The sequence below is a fragment of the Trematomus bernacchii genome, unplaced genomic scaffold (genome assembly GCF_902827165.1).
Source record: "Trematomus bernacchii unplaced genomic scaffold, fTreBer1.1, whole genome shotgun sequence".
NCBI classification, from domain to species: domain Eukaryota; kingdom Metazoa; phylum Chordata; class Actinopteri; order Perciformes; family Nototheniidae; genus Trematomus; species Trematomus bernacchii.
In genome coordinates, this window is record NW_022987953.1 from 24,317 (window position 1) to 46,472 (window position 22,156).

Sequence of the window (22,156 nt, forward strand, 5' to 3'; positions counted from 1 at the left end):
CTATTCGTGGAGCCAGTGGGGCCCAGAACTTAGAGGGCTACGCCAATACTCATAGAAGCTGGAGTTACAGTAGGTAACTTCAGTTCTATTTCGTATATGGCTTCGCCCTCTAAGGCTATCGCTATTGGGTTAAGGGCGAAGCAAGATGTAGTCTGCGCCCCACTGGGTTGCCCCGGTACAAGAAGCACAAACACACCTGCTCAGATAATAACCCATGCGAATGGCGCATCACAGTCCCTGGAATATATCATAACATGAATATTTACCATGAGAGGACGAAGGCTGGGAATAATACATACCCGTCCGCTGTGAGAAAGTAGAGACGAAAGTCACACTTTGCCCAGTGACAGAAAGGAGGGGAATAGCAGCTCTCTGGGTGCAGACAGGCAGAAGAGCGCACAGCTGGGTCCCCAACATCACACACTCTGACAAGACATTCCGTACGAAATGTGTCAGGGGAAAAAAAGGGGGACGTCCCTCTCGTAAGAGGGAAACACAGGCCATTCTCCATGTGCCGAGGCAGGAGAAAGGCGCACAGCTGGATCCCTGACGTCACTCACTCTGACAGGACACTCAGCACAGGGTGTGTCAAAGAGGAATGGGACACATCCCTCAAATAAAATTGAATAAATGAACAGGGAGAAGACCAGGATGCAGCAATGCAAATGTCTTCCACTGACATTCCTCCGTGCAAAGCCGTGGAGGAGGAAATTCCTCTGGTGGAATGCGCATTAATGTTCTCCGGAGGATCCATCCCAGAGGAGACATATGCCTGTGATACAGCCTCACACAGCCAGTGTGACAGCCGCTGTGCAGACAGAGGCTGCCCGATCGAGCGCTCTCTGTAGTGCACAAACAGGCGCTGAGAACGGCGCAAGGCAGCTGTGCGTGCTACATAGCAGGACAGCGCGCGCACAGGACAGAGGAGATGAGACGTGGCTTCTTCCTCCGACCTGTGAGGAGGGGGAAAGAAGCCATCCAGGGTGATCACCCTCGACCTAAAAGAGCTTGTGATGACTTTTGGCATAAAAGCTGGGTTAGGGCGTAAAACAGCTGAACTGCCATCTCCTTGGATCCGGAGGCATGACGGAGCCACAGAGAGAGCAGACAAATCACTCACCCTCTTTGCTGATGTTAGAGCCAAAAGTAGTACTACTTTGGCTGATAACATCTTAAGGGGAACCTGATCTAAAGGTTCAAATGGGGCTTTGCTTAGTGCGCGTAACACCAAAGCCAAATCCCACTGAGGCGCTAGTGCGTGTGACACAGGTCTGAGTCTCCGTACTCCTCGCAGAAAACGTTTCATCAGGGGGTGACTAAACACCGTCCCGACCCCGAAACCCACATGACAAGATGATATGGCAGCAGCATACACCTTGATTGTGTTGAAAGCCAAATTCCTGTCCAACAACAGCTGGAGGAATGACAGCACGTGAGGCAGGGGGCACGTAATGGGGTCCAGGCTTTTCTCTACACACCAACGCTGGAACGCTGTCCACTTGGCTGTGTAGGTCGCTCTGGTAGACGCGGCCCTGGCTCCCTGAATGGTCCGGATAACATCTTGAGAGAGGCCCAGCCCCTCTAAGTGTTCCCGTTCAGGGGCCATGCCCATAAGTGCTGGCCTATCACAGGGTGACTGTTGATCGCTCCCTCCACCTGCGAGAGAGCGTCCCCGCGCCACAGAATTTCCCACGGTCTGCCTGACAGCGTACGCTGTAGGCATGGAAACCAGGAAGCGCCCGTGCGCTCCGGGGCAATTAGGATCACTGACAGTCGCTCCTCCTGCACTCGGTCCAGGAACCGAGGGATCAGCGGGACTGGTGGGAAGGCGTACAACAGTCCCCCTGGCGAGGACCTCCTCTGGACATGAGGCCTGCCCCTCTGTTCAGCTCGCCGGGAACATACATTGCTCTGATGGAGAGCAAGTGTGCGCGCGCCCAGATCAACAGCGGCCTGGCTGTGTTCAAAAGCTGCGCTGAGCGTACTCCGCCCTGGCGATTGATGTAAGCTGCCGCGGCTTTGTTGTCTGTGCGAATCAACACATGCTGATTCCGTAGCAACGGGGCAAAATACTGGATTACTCTCCGTACGGAGAGCAATTCCAGCACGTTTATGTGGAGGGACATGTGAGCCGGCCACTGTCCCCCCACTGCCTGTGACATACACGTTCCTCCCCACCCTGAGAGAGATGCGTCTGTGAACACCGAGATGTGTGACGTAACTCTGCCCAGGGGCACACAGGACGTGGGGACTTTTCCAATAGGTTAAGTCTGAACCCACGGAAGGAGGGATGGCCACCATGCGCCTCTTCTGTCGCACGGGGTCGATGCGCAGGCGAATAAACCACCTCTGGAGTCTCCTCATGTGAAGGAGACCCAGGGGAATCACCACGTGACCAGCTGCCATCATGCCAAGCAGCTGCATTACGGAGAGAGCTGTCACCACGCTGCAGGGTGTGACGCGTCGGAGAAGAGCTGTCAGTGCCTCCACTCTCTGCTGTGAGAGTCGCGCTCTCATGCGGGCTGAGTTCAATTCCAGACCTAGGTAAATAATACTCTGGGAGGGAAGAGGGCAGCTCTTCTTCCAATTTATGATGAAACCCAGCTTTGACAGATGTGATACAAGCTGTACCGTCTGTAAAGCAACTTCCTCTCTGGATCGAGCTAGCAATAGCAAGTCGTCCAGGTAAAACAGCACTCTCATCCCTCCTCTGTGAAGCGGCTGCAGCGCCGTCTCTACACATTTCGAAAAAGTGCGAGGAGCCAGGGAATAACCGAACGGCAGACGGTTGTACTGGTACGGTATTCCCTGGAATGAGAAACGCAGGTATTTCCTGTGTTTTGGGATGATGGCTACGTGGAAGTAAGCATCCTTCAGGTCTATCGATGTGAACCAGTCCCCCTGGTGAACACACTCCAGCACCTGTCTGATCGTCAGCATGTGAAAAGGCCTTTTCATTATGACCTTGTTGAAAACTGACAGATCGAGGATGGGTCTCATCCCCCCTGTCTTTTTCGGGACAAGAAAATAACGGGAGTAATACCCCTGATTTTCTTCCCCTTGAGGAACCCTGGAAATAGCCTCTTTCAACAGGAGTTCCCGCAGCTCTGTCTGGAGCGCAAGACACTGTTCTTGGGATGACAGGAGTGTTTCCTGTATCCCATTGAACTGTGGGGGGGGGGAGGCGAACTGCAGGGTGTACCCTCTGCTGATCAGCCTGCTCATCCATCTGTCCATCAGACACACGCGCTGCCACTCTGAGAAATTCTCTGAGAGCGGGCGCACATGGTCGAGATGTGTTGTGGTCGTTTTGGCAACGAGCCACGTCAGAGCCCTTGCCGCCGCTGCCTGTGAGGCAACCCAAGGTGGGCCTGACGCGAAAGGGCTGTGAGGGAGCCTCCACACGTTGCGTTTCACTCTGGCTCTCATCATGAGGCGTGTACACGCTCAGGGGATGAATGGAGACAGTGTTAACCACATGAGGCGTTATAACGGCGCTCATGGGTTTATTATGACCGTGTGTAGGAGACGTATCTCGGATAGAGGAATGCCGCGAACTCTGCGGTTTATTAACCGATAGGTTAAAACCAGCAGGTTTCTGCAGCGAGCCCTGCTGCCTACTAATCAACAGATTGATGGCAGCTGGCTTAGTTGGCGAACTCTGCAGTTTATTAATCGATAGATTAAAAAGTGCAGGTTTTCGCAACGAACCCTGCTGGCTACTAACCGATAGGTTATAGGCAGCTGGTTTACACAGAGTGGAGGATATGTGAGAAACACTTGATGATACTGATGACTCAGACAAAAAGTTGAAAAATGAACCCATTTTATTAGTCTCACTATCCCCCCCAACACGTCAAAGGCGGCTCTGTTTTTTTGGAGGCTCACGTGGAGCGGAAACAGAGCGGGAGTGCCCCCCTCCCCGTTGGCTCACCGCCGAGAGACCCCTCCGTCTCTGGGGTGGCGGGGGAGCGGAGACGCGGGGCGGAGCCCCTGCCGCCGCCGACGGGCGCTGACGCCGCGGTTGCGGTTGGTATCTCTCCGCCTGCCGCCGTGGCCACCCCTCCCTGGTTGGACGCTGCGGCTGCTGCGGCCGCTGCGGCTGCTGCGGGTGTTGGTGCCGCCCAGCAGGCTGGAGCCAGCTGACGTGCTGGCGGATGTCGTCTGCCTGTTCCGCAGCCGCCTTCATGGATTCCACCATGGCGTGGAACTGGGGTCCGAACAGCCCGTCCGGGCTGATTGGAGCATCCAGCAGCACTTTTCTGGCCGTTTCCGTAACGGACGCCTGCTGCAGCCAGAGGTGGCGCTGGATTTGCGTCACCCACGCGGCGATTCTGGCCTGGGAGACAGCAACAGACGCACACAGTGTGAGCGCCGTGCTGGCAGCCTTGGCGATCTCTTCCGCTTCGTCAGCGGCCAAGGTGGTGGACCGCTCCACCAGCGTCACCACCGAATTGGACAGCAGCGCGATGTTGTTTGCCACCGCCGACGCCTGAAAGGCACACTGGTGCACCCGGTCGGCCTGGCGGGCAACATACTGGTCCCTGGGGGAGGCCAACGTAGGGCGCCGTCCGGCGATCATGTTGGCCTGCCTTACCCCAAAAAACGCCGTCAGGCCCGGCTCCAGCGAAGGGGTGGCTGGGAATCCCTCGTCTGTAAAACCCTCCACCTTGGTGAGGGGAACAAACGTGGACACCGGGGCCTTGAGAGTCCTCGGGTTCGCCGCCGCCCCCTCCTGGTACCTCCTGATGGCGGGAAAGCGTGGCCAGATCGGGTCACTCCTGACCGTCTGCACCCGCGAAAAAACTCCGGCCATGTCGTCCGGAGCACTCCTCTCCTGAGCTGGGGGAACGGGGAGACCTCTGCAGGCGGCCGCCTTGCAGATGATCCCCGGCAGTTCCAGCAGGATGCCACCTATCGCCGGCAGCGCCGTGGTGGCGGAGAGGGGACCGCGTGCTCGGCCAAGTCGACACCCTGCTCCGACTCTGTCTCCCCCGTCCGGGGGAGAGGAGAGAGGGGAGAACCATACGGTGAACCGTGGAGGGAGATGGGGTAGGAGTCGTCCGACTCCTGCCCGGCACTCGGCTCCAGGGGCACGTTTCGGCTCCAGGAGGACGAATCGTCATCCTCGGTCGCAGCAGCGAGAGCGTCCGCTCTACGCTTCCTGTCGGCCGAGGGGAGATAGGCACAGTGCTGGCATGCGATCTGCTGGCTGAGAGCCGCGTACGCGTGCTCTGGCCCCAGACAGAATTCGCATTCAGTGTGCCGATCATAACAAAAAATATATCCGTTTCCACATGAGGGACAATCTCTTACACAATCGTTGCTCATGGTTTCTCGGATATACGTCTCAGTGCTTCAGTAACTCGGGGTGCTGAAGAAAAAGAGGGAGCAGGTTGTCGGGTCCCCTTCCTATTGATACCGGAAGGGAGCCCGTGGGTGGGGCCCACCTTGCGGGCGGGCGTGAACTACAAGTGTTTTCAGTGCTGCGCGGGTGCGCAGGGGGATTACCCAATAGCGATAGCCTTAGAGGGCGAAGCCATATACGAAATAGAACTGGTTTGGGCTAAATAAAAACAAAGTCCGCATATACTTGTTTTTCTCGGTCTATTTAGAGTCACCTTGTAGATCCTTGTAGGTTTTTCTGTGTCTTTTTTTTGTAGTAACCAAGTCAGCAGCAGCATTTAGCATTTAACCAATACAGCTCTTGCAACACTGGATTTGGTCATGGGCTGTCTTGTAACAATATGCTTACATTTCTTTCCCAAGATCATGTCTCACTGAATGTTACAGTGAAAAACACCATTTGTCAGAAGTGGGATTCGAACCCACGCCTCCAGAGGAGACTGCGACCTGAACGCAGCGCCTTAGACCGCTCGGCCATCCTGACTGAAAAAGACAATTCTACAGTACATTTTGCCTGAAAAATAAAACTCAGAAATGTTCATTAATTAACTGACCCATTAATGAACAGCCCCTCGCACTTCCCCGGGTTGTTTTACCTCATTCCACAGGTAAAGCAAACTGGAATATCCCCTACTTTGATTCAAAAGAAGAACTATTTAAGAGGGTGCTGTGGCTTAGTTGGTTAAAGTGCCTGTCTAGTAAACAGGAGATCCTGGGTTCAAATCCCAGCAGTGCCTTATTGTAGCACAGATATGCTCTCTCTTTGGCCTACTTGAATAAGTCATAAAGGTTCCAGATACCCTAAGGAGTTAATTGAAACCAAAAAGTTGTCAAGTCTCGGTATTGCAACAATGTTTGCAAAAGCTTCTTGCGACACAATATAGTGTCCACTTTGGCACTAAAGAGTTAAGCAATTTAACATTTTCGATAATGGATGCTTTGTCTTGTAAACGTGTTTCCTTCTGAATAAGGATGGAAAGGACAAGGACCCTACTGACCCAAAGCTTTTACAATTAGCAGAGGATGGTTTCGATCCATCGACCTCTGGGTTATGGGCCCAGCACTCTTCCGCTGCGCCACTCTGCTCACCTCTTTGAATCCAACGCTGTCAAAAATGTGGATGACGGATTGTTTGAACATTTGGAACCTGGGAGAACCGACATTTCAGCAGCTTACATGTTGGATTTTGGAACCATGATAGCTAACAGGTGTGTTTTAACCATGTGCTGTACGTATCATTTTAGTGTGTTAGCAACTGAAAAAAACTGTAATCATTGAAAAAGATGACTTTTTTTCACAATATTAACAATATTATGTTACTGTTCCAAACCCAGGTTATTTGTGTTGTGTTGCTTTACTCGATATGACTATTTTTCGACTGTTGCCGGGCAGAATAGAGGTGAAAAAAAATGAACTGGTTTGGGCTAAATAAAAACAAAGTCCGCATATACTTGTTTTTCTCGGTCTATTTAGAGTCACCTTGTAGATCCTTGTAGGTTTTTCTGTGTCTTTTTTTTGTAGTAACCAAGTCAGCAGCAGCATTTAGCATTTAACCAATACAGCTCTTGCAACACTGGATTTAGTCATGGGCTGTCTTGTAACAATATGCTTACATTTCTTTCCCAAGATCATGTCTCACTGAATGTTACAGTGAAAAACACCATTTGTCAGAAGTGGGATTCAAACCCACGCCTCCAGAGGAGACTGCGACCTGAACGCAGCGCCTTAGACCGCTCGGCCATCCTGACTGAAAAAGACAATTCTACAGTACATTTTGCCTGAAAAATAAAACTCAGAAATGTTCATTAATTAACTGACCCATTAATGAACAGCCCCTCGCACTTCCCCGGGTTGTTTTACCTCATTCCACAGGTAAAGCAAACTGGAATATCCCCTACTTTGATTCAAAAGAAGAACTATTTAAGAGGGTGCTGTGGCTTAGTTGGTTAAAGTGCCTGTCTAGTAAACAGGAGATCCTGGGTTCAAATCCCAGCAGTGCCTTATTGTAGCACAGATATGCTCTCTCTTTGGCCTACTTGAATAAGTCATAAAGGTTCCAGATACCCTAAGGAGTTAATTGAAACCAAAAAGTTGTCAAGCCTCGGTATTGCAACAATGTTTGCAAAAGCTTCTTGCGACACAATATAGTGTCCACTTTGGCACTAAAGAGTTAAGCAATTTAACATTTTCGATAATGGATGCTTTGTCTTGTAAACGTGTTTCCTTCTGAATAAGGATGGAAAGGACAAGGACCCTACTGACCCAAAGCTTTTACAATTAGCAGAGGATGGTTTCGATCCATCGACCTCTGGGTTATGGGCCCAGCACTCTTCCGCTGCGCCACTCTGCTCACCTCTTTGAATCCAACGCTGTCAAAAATGTGGATGACGGATTGTTTGAACATTTGGAACCTGGGAGAACCGACATTTCAGCAGCTTACATGTTGGATTTTGGAACCATGATAGCTAACAGGTGTGTTTTAACCATGTGCTGTACGTATCATTTTAGTGTGTTAGCAACTGAAAAAAACTGTAATCATTGAAAAAGATGACTTTTTTTCACAATATTAACAATATTATGTTACTGTTCCAAACCCAGGTTATTTGTGTTGTGTTGCTTTACTCGATATGACTATTTTTTCGACTGTTGCCGGGCAGAATAGAGGTGAAAAAAAATGAACTGGTTTGGGCTAAATAAAAACAAAGTCCGCATATACTTGTTTTTCTCGGTCTATTTAGAGTCACCTTGTAGATCCTTGTAGGTTTTTCTGTGTCTTTTTTTTGTAGTAACCAAGTCAGCAGCAGCATTTAGCATTTAGCATTTAACCAATACAGCTCTTGCAACACTGGATTTAGTCATGGGCTGTCTTGTAACAATATGCTTACATTTCTTTCCCAAGATCATGTCTCACTGAATGTTACAGTGAAAAACACCATTTGTCAGAAGTGGGATTCAAACCCACGCCTCCAGAGGAGACTGCGACCTGAACGCAGCGCCTTAGACCGCTCAGCCATCCTGACTGAAAAAGACAATTCTACAGTACATTTTGCCTGAAAAATAAAACTCAGAAATGTTCATTAATTAACTGACCCATTAATGAACAGCCCCTCGCACTTCCCCGGGTTGTTTTACCTCATTCCACAGGTAAAGCAAACTGGAATATCCCCTACTTTGATTCAAAAGAAGAACTATTTAAGAGGGTGCTGTGGCTTAGTTGGTTAAAGTGCCTGTCTAGTAAACAGGAGATCCTGGGTTCAAATCCCAGCAGTGCCTTATTGTAGCACAGATATGCTCTCTCTTTGGCCTACTTGAATAAGTCATAAAGGTTCCAGATACCCTAAGGAGTTAATTGAAACCAAAAAGTTGTCAAGCCTCGGTATTGCAACAATGTTTGCAAAAGCTTCTTGCGACACAATATAGATAGATAGATAGATAGATCGTACTTTATTGATCCCAAATTGGGAAATTGTTTTTGTTACAGCAGCATAAAAGGCATTTTACAATAAAACAAAATATACAAGAATAGAAATAGAATAAAATAAAATATAAAATAAAATATAAAATATACATGTCAAAATACAAAATAGAAAATATACATACAGATATTATATATATATATATATATATATATATACAAATATATATATATTCAAAATATATGGAATTATGGAGTATTAAATATGAAACAGATTATGTGTGAGTAAAATGTACAAGGTGGTTTTATTTCTAGAGAAACTATGGAGCAGAGAGTTCTCTTCCAGCCAGAGGTGATTTGTTGTACAGTGTTATTGCAGTGGGCAGGAATGTTTTCCAGTATCTGTCCTTGTGACAGGGGAGCTGCAGCAGTCTGTTGGAGAAGGAGCTCCGTTGACTGTCCAGCTGCAGGTGGAGAGGATGGGTGGGGTTATCCATGATGGACAACAGCCTGTTCAGTGTCCTCCTCTCCACCACAGCTTCAAAGGGTTCCAGCTTGATGCCGATGACTGACCCAGCTTTCCTGATCAGTTTATTGATCCTGCAGGTGTCACCGGCTCTGATGCTGCCCCCCCAGCAGACCGCAGCAAAGAAGAGTGCACTAGCCACAACAGACTGATAGAAGATCTCCAGCATCTTACTGCATACGTTGAAGGATCTCAGCTTCCTCAGAAAATAGAGTCTGCTCATCCCCTTCTTGTACACAGCGTCAGTGTTGATCCTCCAGTTCAGCCCATTGTCTAAGTGCACTCCCAGGTACTTGTAGACCTCCACAACTGCCACATCCTCTCCCAGAATGCACAGGGGCAGAGGAGGAGATGTCCTCTTCCTCCTGAAATCAATGACCATCTCTCTGGTCTTGGCCACATTCAAAAGCAGATGATTTCTTCCAGTCCACTCAACAAAATCACCCACCAGCGCTCTGTACTCCTCCTCCCGTCCATCCCTTATACACCCTACCACTGCAGAGTCATCCGAAAACTTCTGCAGGTGGCATGACTCTGAGTTGTATAGAAAGTCAGAGGTGTATAAGGTGAACAGGAAAGGAGACAGCACAGTCCCCTGTGGGGCTCCAATACTACCAACCACCACATCAGACAGCACACTGCCCAGCCGGACGTACTGTGGTCTGTCCGTGAGGTAGTTGGTAATCCAGGAGATGGTGGACGAGTTTACCCTCATAGCCTGCAGCTTGTCACTCAGTAGCCGAGGCTGGATCGTGTTGAATGCACTGGAGAAATCAAAAAAGGTGATTCTCACAGTGCAACCCGATCCATTCAGGTATGAGTGAGCACGCTGCAGCAGGTAAATAATGGCATCGTCCACCCCCAGGTGAGGCTGGTAGGCAAATTGCAGAGGGTCAAGGAATGATCTCACCTGCGGTCTGAGATGGGCCAAGACCAGTCTCTCAAGCACCTTCATCACATGAGATGTGAGTGCTACAGGGCGATAGTCATTGAGCCCAGAAGGAGTTGTCTTTTTAGGGACCGGAACAACGCATGATGTCTTCCACAGCACCGGGATGGTCTCCAAGTGCAGGCTCAGGTTGAATATATACTGGAGAACAGGAGCCAGCTGGCGTGCACAGGTCCTCAGGACCCTGGGGCTGATACCATCAGGGCCAGCAGCCTTGCCTTGGTGGAGTTTTTCCATCTGACTCTGGACCTGTCCTGTGCTCACAGTGAAGCGGGGGGGGGGGGCTTGATGGAAGGGGGGATAGAGGGGGGGGGGGTCTGAGGCAAGATGAGCAGAGGGGGGGGGGGGGGTCAGCGGCAATGTGAGCAGAGGGGGGGTGCAGAAGCCAGGCTGGGTGGTGGAGGAGAGGTGTGAAGTGTAGGTGGTGAGCAGAGGGGGGATGTTGACGCCAGGCTGAGAGGAGGAGGTGAGGTGAGAAGAGGAAGTGGAGGAGACAGCAGCGGGCGGAGAGCTAAACCTATTGAAGAAGGTGTTCAGCTCGTTGGCCCTCTCCAGGGTGCCCACAGTCAGTCTGTCTCTCCCTTTGAAGCCAGTGATAGCCTTCATCCCAGCCCAGACATCCCTGCTATTGTTCAGCTGGAGCTTAGTCTCCAGCTTCTTCCTGTACGAATCTCTGCCCCTCCTCAAATTGTCTCTCAGTTGATGCTGGACACTCTTCAGCATTGATTTGTCCCCAGACTTATAAGCTTCCTTTTTCTTATTTAAAAGAGTTTTCAGGTCACTAGTAATCCAGGGTTTATTATTGGGGAAACAGTTGACAGTTTTAGCCGGTAATATTGTTTGTTCACAGAAGTTGATGTATTCTGTGATGCAGTCAGTCATATTATTGATGTCCTCTCCATGTGGCACACAAAGCACGTCCCAGTCAGTGGTCTCGAAGCAGTCCTGTAGAGCCTCATTAGCCCCTGGAGTCCATTTCCTCACAGTCCTGGTGGATACAGGCTGCCTCTGCACCAGTGGGACATATTTAGGAGCCAAAAAGACGAGGTTGTGGTCAGATCTGCCCAGGGGGGGGAGGGCAGTGGCACAATATGCATTCTTGGTATTAGCATATAGAAGATCCAGAGTATTATTTCCCCTGGTGGGGCATTTCACATACTGAGTGAATGTAGGCAGAGATTTGTCCAGTTTTGCACGGTTAAAATCCCCAGTTATTGTTATGAATGCATTTGGGTGAAGAGTTTGGAGTTTGGCTACAGAAGAGTGAATGACGTCACCAGCCACCTCCGCGTCCGCGTTCGGTGGAATATAGACAGCAACTACGATGACAGAATAAAGTTCTCTAGGTAGATAAAATGGACGTAATCCCACAGCTAGCAGTTCAATGTCCGGGCTACAGAAACGCTCCTTCACAGTAACATGTCCAGGATTACACCATCGTTCGTTCACATACAGTGCAATCCCTCCTCCTTTCTTTTTACCGCTCAGAATAACGTCCCTGTCCGCCCGAACACTCGTGAAGCCGGGGAGAGCCGTGTTATTATCCGGGATGAGCGAGTGCAACCAAGTCTCGGTAAAACACATGATGCTACACTCACGGTATTCCCACTGCGTCTTCGTCAGCACGCGGAGCTCGTCCATCTTATTCCCCAAAGACCTCACGTTCCCCATTATGATGGCCGGTACACAGGGTTTGTACCTCATCTTCTTCTTCATCCTCAGCTTGGCCCCAGCTCTGCAGCCCCGCTTGAGCCTCCGAAGCTCCTCCGGGATGTCATGCCTGGCTCCGGGCAGCAGCACGGGTCGGCACAGCGCAATCAGCTGCTCACGCGTGTAAACAATGCCATCACTCCTCTGAGCATGGCTCTCCGACACAAAAAGTGAAAAAAGTAGCAGAAGAATGACCAGAAAACGTTCGAAGTAAAACGTGGCCATAGTTCGCTGCAAAACAAAATAAATATCCAAAGAAAAAAGTACAACTAAGAGAATAAAAGTAAACAAAAAGACAAAGAACAATAAAACACCGGGAGCTGCATGCAACAGGCAGCCACCAGCACGGCGCCTTACTTCAATTTGTGTCCACTTTGGCACTAAAGAGTTAAGCAATTTAACATTTTCGATAATGGATGCTTTGTCTTGTAAACGTGTTTCCTTCTGAATAAGGATGGAAAGGACAAGGACCCTACTGACCCAAAGCTTTTACAATTAGCAGAGGATGGTTTCGATCCATCGACCTCTGGGTTATGGGCCCAGCACTCTTCCGCTGCGCCACTCTGCTCACCTCTTTGAATCCAACGCTGTCAAAAATGTGGATGACGGATTGTTTGAACATTTGGAACCTGGGAGAACCGACATTTCAGCAGCTTACATGTTGGATTTTGGAACCATGATAGCTAACAGGTGTGTTTTAACCATGTGCTGTACGTATCATTTTAGTGTGTTAGCAACTGAAAAAAACTGTAATCATTGAAAAAGATGACTTTTTTTCACAATATTAACAATATTATGTTACTGTTCCAAACCCAGGTTATTTGTGTTGTGTTGCTTTACTCGATATGACTATTTTTCGACTGTTGCCGGGCAGAATAGAGGTGAAAAAAAATGAACTGGTTTGGGCTAAATAAAAACAAAGTCCGCATATACTTGTTTTTCTCGGTCTATTTAGAGTCACCTTGTAGATCCTTGTAGGTTTTTCTGTGTCTTTTTTTTGTAGTAACCAAGTCAGCAGCAGCATTTAGCATTTAACCAATACAGCTCTTGCAACACTGGATTTGGTCATGGGCTGTCTTGTAACAATATGCTCACATTTCTTTCCCAAGATCATGTCTCACTGAATGTTACAGTGAAAAACACCGTTTGTCAGAAGTGGGATTCGAACCCACGCCTCCAGAGGAGACTGCGACCTGAACGCAGCGCCTTAGACCGTTCGGCCATCCTGACTTAATAAGGCAATTCTACAGTACATTTTGCCTGAAAAATAAAACTCAGAAATGTTCATTAATGAACTGACCCATTAATGAACAGCCCCTCGCACTTCCCGGGGTTGTTTTACCTCCTTCCGCAGGTAAAGCAAACTGGAATATCCCCTACTTTGATTCAAAAGAAGAACTATTTAAGAGGGTGCTGTGGCTTAGTTTGTTAAAGTGCCTGTCTAGTAAACAGGAGATCCTGGGTTCAAATCCCAGCAGTGCCTTATTGTAGCACAGACATGCTCTCTCTTTGGCCTACTTGAATAAGTCATAAAGGTTCCAGATACCCAAAGGAGTTAATTGAAACCAAAAAGTTGTCAAGCCTCGGTATTGCAACAATGTTTGCAAAAGCTTCTTGCGACACAATATAGTGTCCACTTTGGCACTAAAGAGTTAAGCACTTTAACATTTTCGATAATGGATGCTTAGTCTTGTGAATGTGTTTCCTTCTGAATAAGGATGGAAAGGACAAGGACCCTACTGACCCAAAGCTTTTACAATTAGCAGAGGATAGTTTCGATACATCCACCTCTGGGTTATGGGCCCAGCACACTTCCGCTGCGCCACTCTGCTCACCTCTTTGAATCCAACGCTGTCAAAAATGTGGATGACGGATTGTTTGAACATTTGGAACCTGGGAGAACCGACATTTCAGCAGCTTACATGTTGGATTTTGGAACCAGGATAGCTAACAGGTGTGTTTTAACCATGTGCTGTACGTGTCATTTTAGTGTGTTAGCAACTGAAAAAAACTGTAATCATTGTAAAAGATGACTTTTTTTCACAATATTAACAATATTATGTTACTGTTCCAAACCCAGGTTATTTGTGTTGTGTTGCTTTACTCGATATGACTATTTTTCGACTGTTGCCGGGCAGAATAGAGGTGAAAAAAAATGAACTGGTTTGGGCTAAATAAAAACAAAGTCCGCATATACTTGTTTTTCTCGGTCTATTTAGAGTCACCTTGTCGATCCTTGTAGGTTTTTCTGTGTCTTTTTTTTGTAGTAACCAAGTCAGCAGCAGCATTTAGCATTTAGCATTTAACCAATACAGCTCTTGCAACACTGGATTTGGTCATGGGCTGTCTTGTAACAATATGCTCACATTTCTTTCCCAAGATCATGTCTCACTGAATATTACAGTGAAAAACACCGTTTGTCAGAAGTGGGATTCGAACCCACGCCTCCAGAGGAGACTGCGACCTGAACGCAGCGCCTTAGACCGCTCGGCCATCCTGACTTAAAAAGGCAATTCTCCAGTACATTTTGCCTGAAAAATAAAACTCAGAAATGTTCATTAATGAACTGACCCATCAATGAACAGCCCCTCGCACTTCCCGGGGTTGTTTTACCTCCTTCCACAGGTAAAGCAAACTGGAATATCCCCTACTTTGATTCAAAAGAAGAACTATTTAAGAGGGTGCTTTGGCTTAGTTTGTTAAAGTGCATGTCTAGTAAACAGGAGATCCTGGGTTCAAATCCCAGCAGTGCCTTATTGTAGCACAGACATGCTCTCTCTTTGGCCTACTTGAATAAGTCATAAAGGTTCCAGATACCCAAAGGAGTTAATTGAAACCAAAAAGTTGTCAAGCCTCGGTATTGCAACAATGTTTGCAAAAGCTTCTTGCGACACAATATAGTGTCCACTTTGGCACTAAAGAGTTAAGCACTTTAACATTTTCGATAATGGATGCTTAGTCTTGTGAATGTGTTTCCTTCTGAATAAGGATGGAAAGGACAAGGACCCTACTGACCCAAAGCTTTTACAATTAGCAGAGGATGGTTTCGATCCATCGACCTCTGGGTTATGGGTCCAGCACGCTTCCGCTGCGACACTCTGCTCACCTCTTTGAATCCAACGCTGTCAAAAATGTGGATGACGGATTGTTTGAACATTTGGAACCTGGGAGAACCGACATTTCAGCAGCTTACATGTTGGATTTTGGAACCAGGATAGCTAACAGGTGTGTTTTAACCATGTGCTGTACGTGTCATTTTAGTGTGTTAGCAACTGAAAACAACTGTAATCATTGTAAAAGATGACTTTTTTTCACAATATTAACAATATTATGTTACTGTTCCAAACCCAGGTTATTTGTATTTTGTGTTGCTTTACTCGATATGACTATTTTTCGACTGTTTCCGGGCAGAATAGAGGTGAAAAAAAATGAACTGGTTTGGGCTAAATAAAAACAAAGTCCGCATATACTTGTTTTTCTCGGTCTATTTACAGATGGAGCCTCTTATTTTGGACCCCAGCATACAGCTTCCTGCCGACTGCCAGCCAGTTGCCAGCCAGTTGCCTGCCAAAGACCAGTATTCAGGAAAGTTAGGCCCTCCCACTATTCTCCAATTTCAGGGTTTAACCAGGAGATGGCGCTATATGTTAAATAACTAAGACTTAGTTTTTCACAATAGAAAATGCAGATATTATATAAAAAACTAAAGTTAAAATCTTGTTTTTAATGCCCCAAGAGCAATAACATCTTGTCACAAGCTTTTTGGAAGAAAAAGACTGACTCAAGAGACCTGTAGTTGACTAATTACAGGCCTCAATAAAGTTCTGCCATTGGTTGTGAAAAACAACGGTGGACATAGTGGAAAGTGAAATTGACATTGTCGAATTTAATAAAAATACAAAATAATGTATCTGTGTACGTGTTTTACTATGTGATCTGCACTTATAAGACAGAAGGAATGACGTAAGGAATGACGTATGATGTAAGGAATGACGTATGATGTAAGGAATGACGTATGATGCGCCGGTGAAGATGGCCGCATCGTCTTCGTGCTCCTCTCCAACTTTGCCCATTTTCGTATTTTGTACATATTTCTTTTACTTTTGCCGTTTTACTTTTAACATGGTTCGCAACATGCTAGCCGACCGCACCTACTCTGCCATACAATATAGCAGAGAGGAACTTCTCCAATTGCGAAACTTCGTGGACAATATTAACCCTCCGACAGACAATGGAGATTCACCATGGCTACCTGTTGCTGTTCTACCTGAGAGACGCAAGAAGAGGACAAAGCGCGGATGCCGGGCCGGGCTGCTGGTCAGACTAAGAAAACGTGAGAATCGGCCCCCTCTTCCGAGTATTCTTCTGGCTAATGTTCAATCCATTGAAAATAAGCTAGATGAACTCAGAAGCCGGATTGCTTTTCAACGGGACATTAAGAACTGTAACGTGTTAATTCTCACTGAGACTTGGCTCAACCCCGCTATCCCGGACTCCGCTATTGTCCCTGACGGATTCTCTATTTTTCGTCAGGACCGGACTGCAAACTCGGGGAAAAGTAAGGGAGGCGGTGTGTGTGTAATGACTAACAACAACTGGTGCTCAGATGTGAAGATTATTTCATCGGACTGTTCCGCACAGCTAGAGCACCTCATGATCTCATGTCGGGCCTTCCATCTGCCGAGGGAATTCACATCTGTTGTGATAACAGCAGTGTATATCCCGCCGCAGCCACTCGCCGACAACAACACGGCACTCGATCAGCTGTTTGGGTTTATTGATAAAACCGAGACTTCACGGCCAGATGCGGCGTTCGTTGTGGCCGGAGATTTCAACACCGCCAACATGAAGAAGGTTTTGCCAAAATATTACCAACACATCAACTTCCCGACGCGCGGGGGAAACATACTGGACCATGTTTATTCCCCTTTCCGGAATGGATATAAGGCTCTCCCTCGCCCTCCCTTCGGCAAATCAGACCATATCTCACTACTGTTGTTGCCTGCTTACAAGCAGAAACTTAAAAGGGACAGACCGATAACAAGGACAGTACAACGATGGAGCGAGGAGTCAGATTCAGCACTGCAGGATTGCTTTGCATCCACGGATTGGAGTGTGTTTGAGGACAATAACATCAACACACACACGGACACTGTCATCTGCTACATTGGGAAATGCATCGATGACGTGGTACCGAAGGTTTCTGTACGGACATTCCCAAATCAAAAGCCCTGGGTAAACGGTGAGGTGCGCGGCAAACTGAAAGCGCGCACTCTCGCGCACACAGCGGGAGATTTGGAGGAGTACAGGAAGTCTAGGTATGATCTCCGGAGAGCAATAAAAAATGCAAAGAGACAGTACAAAGAGAAGGTGGAATCTGACTTCAAAGGCTGTAACACTAGGAATATGTGGGCGGGACTAAGGACAATGACTGACTACAAAGGAGCAGCGGGGGGTGCTGCGGGAGTGTCTGCGTGCGCATCTCTCCCAGATGAGCTAAACAGTTTTTTTGCACGCTTTGAGAGCAGCCAGGCTGTGGAGGTACAGAGGGACCAGGAGCTACACTGCCCTTTTGTTTTAAATAGGGCAGATGTGTGTAAATCCTTTAAAAGGGTTAACCCACACAAGGCTCCTGGACCTGATGGCATCCCTGGCCGTGTTCTCAGGGTGTGTGCAGTTCAGCTGGCAGAGGTGTTCACAGACATCTTCAACAGGTCCCTGCTGCAGTCTGTAGTCCCCACATGTCTTAAACACTCCACCATCATTCCTGTCCCCAAAAAGACAATCATCACCTGCCCCAACGACTACCGCCCAGTAGCACTCACCTCCATCATAATGAAGTGCTTTGAGCGGTTAGTCAAATTATTCATCACCTCCTCCCTCCCTGAATCTCTGGACCCCCTGCAGTTTGCCTACAGAGCAAACAGGTCCACAGACAACGCCATAGCCCTCACCCTCCACACTGCCCTCTCACACCTGGACCCGAAGAACAGGAACACATATGTGAGAATGCTGTTCATTGACTACAGTTCAGCATTCAACACCATTGTGCCCTCCAAGCTGGCCATCAAGCTCAGAGACCTCGGGCTCAACAGCGCCCTCTGCGACTGGATCCTGAACTTCCTGACGGGCAGACCCCAGGCAGTGCGGGTGGGAAACATCACATCCTCCACCCTGATTCTTAACACCGGTGCCCCTCAAGGCTGCGTGCTCAGCCCTCTCCTCTACTCCCTGTTCACCCACGACTGCGTGGCCACACACAGCTCCAACACCATCGTGAAGTTTGCTGATGACACGACCGTCATCGGCCAGATCACAGACGATGACGAGACGGCATACAGAGAGGAGGTCGAAAACCTGACATCTTGGTGCCAGGAGAACAACCTCCATCTCAACATCAGCAAAACAAAGGAGCTGATTGTGGATTACAGGAAGCAGCAGGGAGAGGGACACGCCCCCATCGCCATCAATGGGACTACGGTGGAGAGAGTCAAAAGCTTCAGGTTCCTTGGGGTCCACATCACTGAGGACCTGACATGGTCTCTTCACACCACCACCATCACCAAGAAAGCTCGACAGCGGCTCTTCTTCCTCCGCAGGCTGAGGAGGTTCAAAATGGATTCCAGGATACTCTGCAACTTCTACAGGTGCACGATAGAGAGTATCCTCACTGGCAGCATGACGGCCTGGTACGGCAGCTGCACCGACCTCGATCGTAAGGCTTTACAGAGGGTGGTGAAAACTGCACAGCACATCACCAGGACGGAGCTGCCATCCATGGAGGACCTTTACTCCCAGCGGCTCAGGAAGAAATCACTACGGATTATCAAAGACCCCCATCACCCCAGCCACAAACTGTTCTTTCTGTTGCCGTCTGGCAGACGTTACCGCAGCATCCGGGCAAGGACAAGAAGATTCGGAGACAGTTTCTTCCCGCGGGCAGTGAGACTGTTAAACAATTGAACTGTTGAAACAACATCAAACATTCAACTGCTACTCAGTAGTATGTATCTAATACCTAATATATATATATCATTCCAATAACTTGTATATAGACTCATACTGCACTATTCCACATCATAACTTTATTTCATTTTTATAACTATTATTATTTTTGTATTGCTCTTGCTCTTATTGTTATTATGTTATGTTATTATGTTGCATTGTTGGAGAAGCCTGTGACATAAGATTTTCAACTGCATAATTACTCTGTAGCTATGTCAGATTGACAATAAAGAACCTTGAACCTTGAACCTTATCAAACATCTAATTAAGGCGAGACACCCCAGGTGAATAGGGTATTTTTAACTTAAAGATATCAGCTAAATATTTCTCCAGTTAATTACTTACAATAAGGCAATTGTTTTTTGTATTACAAGTTTTCTGAAATAGCATGTTTAAATATCCAAATGAACTATTATCTCATGAAATATGCGCATATTTTAACACATTTCAGGAACCGAAATCTGAACTTTGGATAAAGCCAGGATCAAAATTATTGTTTCATTTTGTAGTCATATTAGTATCTAAGGCTTTTACAGAAGGGATTTTGGATATCTCTTTGTATCACTCCATAAATCAGAAAATACTGTCAACAGCCCTAAAATATCAATTTTCACCATGTTTTTAGGTATAAAATGTTATATAATTCAGGCTATGATTTATATATGACCAAACCCTTCTGTAAAAGCCTTCATAATATTGATAGGAATATAACTGGAAGGTTTGGTGTATGTAACTGCTGAGTGATTCTACAATTTAGGGTACATTCCATGTCCATTGATGTCCATTGATGATAATTATAATTATTCTAACTATTTTCTTCAAAAATATCATATTTTGCCTATTATTGGAAAGCATGTTATAATATCACACAAACATTATGTGCATCCTATGCTTTATTTAGCTTGAAATGTGTCATGATGTTCTTAAATTGTCAGTTTTTGCTATGTCCGTTTTTCAGTTGAGGGTGTCTTGGATTCAAAATAATGAATAAAAACCATTAAAGTAAATTTTAAAAATGATTCATTTATTTCAAAAGTCTAAATACTAAAGAATAATAACATATTTTTAATTGATTTCCCCCTTTAAATAATTTAAATATCTTAATATATGAATGTCCGCAAAAGTTCTGTCAACTATGTTACTAACAGAACTTCCCCCTTTAACTCAAAAATGGTTTGTCCCAATACCATGTCACCAGCATCACATGATGCCATGTTCCTCTTTGGCAGACATTTTGAACACACTGTGGTGATTGTCCTCTACATTTTTACAATATTTTATGTATAATAGCACATGGTCAATTAATATACTCATTGACAATCAACAATGTTACGTACATTGTTATGGTTTACAATTGTTTAATGATTTTAATTCAATTATATGTGCAAATGTGATGTTAACCTGTTCAAGAAAATGACATGTGGTCATCCAGGCAAGGCCTACCATTGAAATGATGGGTCAAAATAGGGAAATTGTCAACTAGGTTACCTGTCAACTGAGTTACCCAGTACTGTAATAACTGTAGTAACTTAGTTGACAGGTAACCTAGTTGACAATTTGTATGACATGTAGACGTCATTACACATCATTATCAATGGAATTTTGCACTTCTGCCTTGAAATTAACATAGTGCTGATGGTTAATAATGTGTCCAGTCAACTATGTTATTTGCGTCAAATGTTTGACTTTCATTGTCAACTATGTTGCACCTCATTTTTTAAAATTTAAAATATCTAAAATAGTGCTTCTGATATCCTTTATAGTATAATGTATATCTACACAGGTTGGAGTTTTACATGACATCTCTTAAAACTATCAAAATGACCTGTATGGTAGTTTTATAATACAAAATATCCCTAAACTTAATGACAGTGCTGAACATATCACATGAAAAAACAAAACTTTAATACAATTATTTTTTAAACTTTAAAAAATCTTTGGATATATGGTAGAATAGACTCAAGAGCCTTTCAAATTTGATTTTACTTGAAGTGCAGGACTTAATCAAATGATTGTAATGACATCAAGTTTGTCCGTAACATAGTTGACAAACTGAGTAGTGAAAACATCCTTTCCCTTAAAATAAAAAAATAAATAAAAATGTTTAAGCTTTGCAACTAGTGGATATGTTACACTGAGGAATATACTAACTTGAACCACTGATTGTTCTATTGAGAAAGAACACTTTCTTTGTACTGTTTTGTTGATGTGAAATGCACCCTAAATTATAGAATCAGTCTGCTACTGAAGTGGACATTTCGAACTCAGAGTAGGAGAAAAAACTCATTTTGAGAAAACGACCTTTAAAGATTGCAGGGTGACGCTAGCTAAACCCTCCTGTTATCTGGATGATAGCTTGCGCATCGACGCACTCCGTGAAGGTATTTCATGTTCGGGGTCATTTGTTTTTTGTATAACCTTGCTTTGTGCAAGTGACAATTGTTGTCGTCTTCTCTGTGAACGTTTTTTTCTCCGTTATTTTGCCATTTTCAGATTTAAATTTCGAGCGGAAAGCTAACCAGGAAGTAATAATTACTTAAGCGGAGAACGGAGAAAGTAAACGTTACAGCAGGCATAACAACAGCCGGTGTTTATTTTATTATAATATATATCATTTGTTTTAAAGCTCAATATATAGTTTTATTATAATATATAGTCGTTATTCATTTGTTATAAAGCTCAATAAGGAAGATTGAACTTTAAACTTTCACACACGTTGACCGGCGAAAAACTCTGCCCGGTTCACCGACCCCCCTCTGAGTGAATACCCAAGATATCTTGGTTTGATTTGGAGAAGGCTTTTAAAGTATACTAACTCTAACTCTATTGTATACTAACTCTTCCCGTCAAGAATATGAATAGAACTTAGATAGACCACTTTACATTTCTGCGAATGAATAGCTTAGCTACTTGGCACTAAGAGTACAGATATGTCTACCCTTTCTTTTCAGAGTGTAATATCTGCATTTTCTCTTTTGGTTTGAATAGGAGAAGGGCTTTTAATGCCTATTGTATACAAACTGTGTGATTTATATTGCTTTTCAAATGCATATAAGCCCCCCATTCAATAGCACTTATTAGATCACTTTACAGATCAGGTTGGACCAGCCCTGTCAGGTTGGACCAGCCCTGTCGCTACTCTCTG

The 22,156-nt window shown here is 46.0% G+C and overlaps 1 protein-coding gene and 9 non-coding genes across 10 annotated transcripts; 4 read left to right on the top strand and 6 right to left on the bottom strand.

The window, feature by feature from the left end:
* Window positions 1-385: 385 nt before the first annotated feature.
* Window positions 386-1,723, bottom strand: LOC117470943. Its single transcript, XM_034115761.1, has one exon. The coding sequence runs from the start codon at window positions 1,721-1,723 to the stop codon at window positions 557-559; it is 1,167 nt and encodes a 388-aa protein (XP_033971652.1). The 3' UTR covers window positions 386-556.
* Window positions 1,724-5,807: 4,084 nt separating this feature from the next.
* Window positions 5,808-5,890, bottom strand: trnal-cag. Its single transcript has one exon. It is a non-coding gene; the product is annotated as a tRNA-Leu (tRNA).
* A 179-nt stretch (window positions 5,891-6,069) lies between these two features.
* On the top strand, window positions 6,070-6,143 carry trnat-agu. Its single transcript has one exon. It is a non-coding gene; the product is annotated as a tRNA-Thr (tRNA).
* Window positions 6,144-7,071: 928 nt separating this feature from the next.
* On the bottom strand, window positions 7,072-7,154 carry trnal-cag. Its single transcript has one exon. It is a non-coding gene; the product is annotated as a tRNA-Leu (tRNA).
* A 179-nt stretch (window positions 7,155-7,333) lies between these two features.
* On the top strand, window positions 7,334-7,407 carry trnat-agu. Its single transcript has one exon. It is a non-coding gene; the product is annotated as a tRNA-Thr (tRNA).
* Window positions 7,408-8,343: 936 nt separating this feature from the next.
* trnal-cag lies at window positions 8,344-8,426 on the bottom strand. Its single transcript has one exon. It is a non-coding gene; the product is annotated as a tRNA-Leu (tRNA).
* A 179-nt stretch (window positions 8,427-8,605) lies between these two features.
* Window positions 8,606-8,679, top strand: trnat-agu. The gene has a single exon. It is a non-coding gene; the product is annotated as a tRNA-Thr (tRNA).
* A 4,474-nt stretch (window positions 8,680-13,153) lies between these two features.
* trnal-cag lies at window positions 13,154-13,236 on the bottom strand. The gene has a single exon. It is a non-coding gene; the product is annotated as a tRNA-Leu (tRNA).
* Window positions 13,237-13,415: 179 nt separating this feature from the next.
* trnat-agu lies at window positions 13,416-13,489 on the top strand. The gene has a single exon. It is a non-coding gene; the product is annotated as a tRNA-Thr (tRNA).
* A 935-nt stretch (window positions 13,490-14,424) lies between these two features.
* Window positions 14,425-14,507, bottom strand: trnal-cag. The gene has a single exon. It is a non-coding gene; the product is annotated as a tRNA-Leu (tRNA).
* Window positions 14,508-22,156: the final 7,649 nt, after the last annotated feature.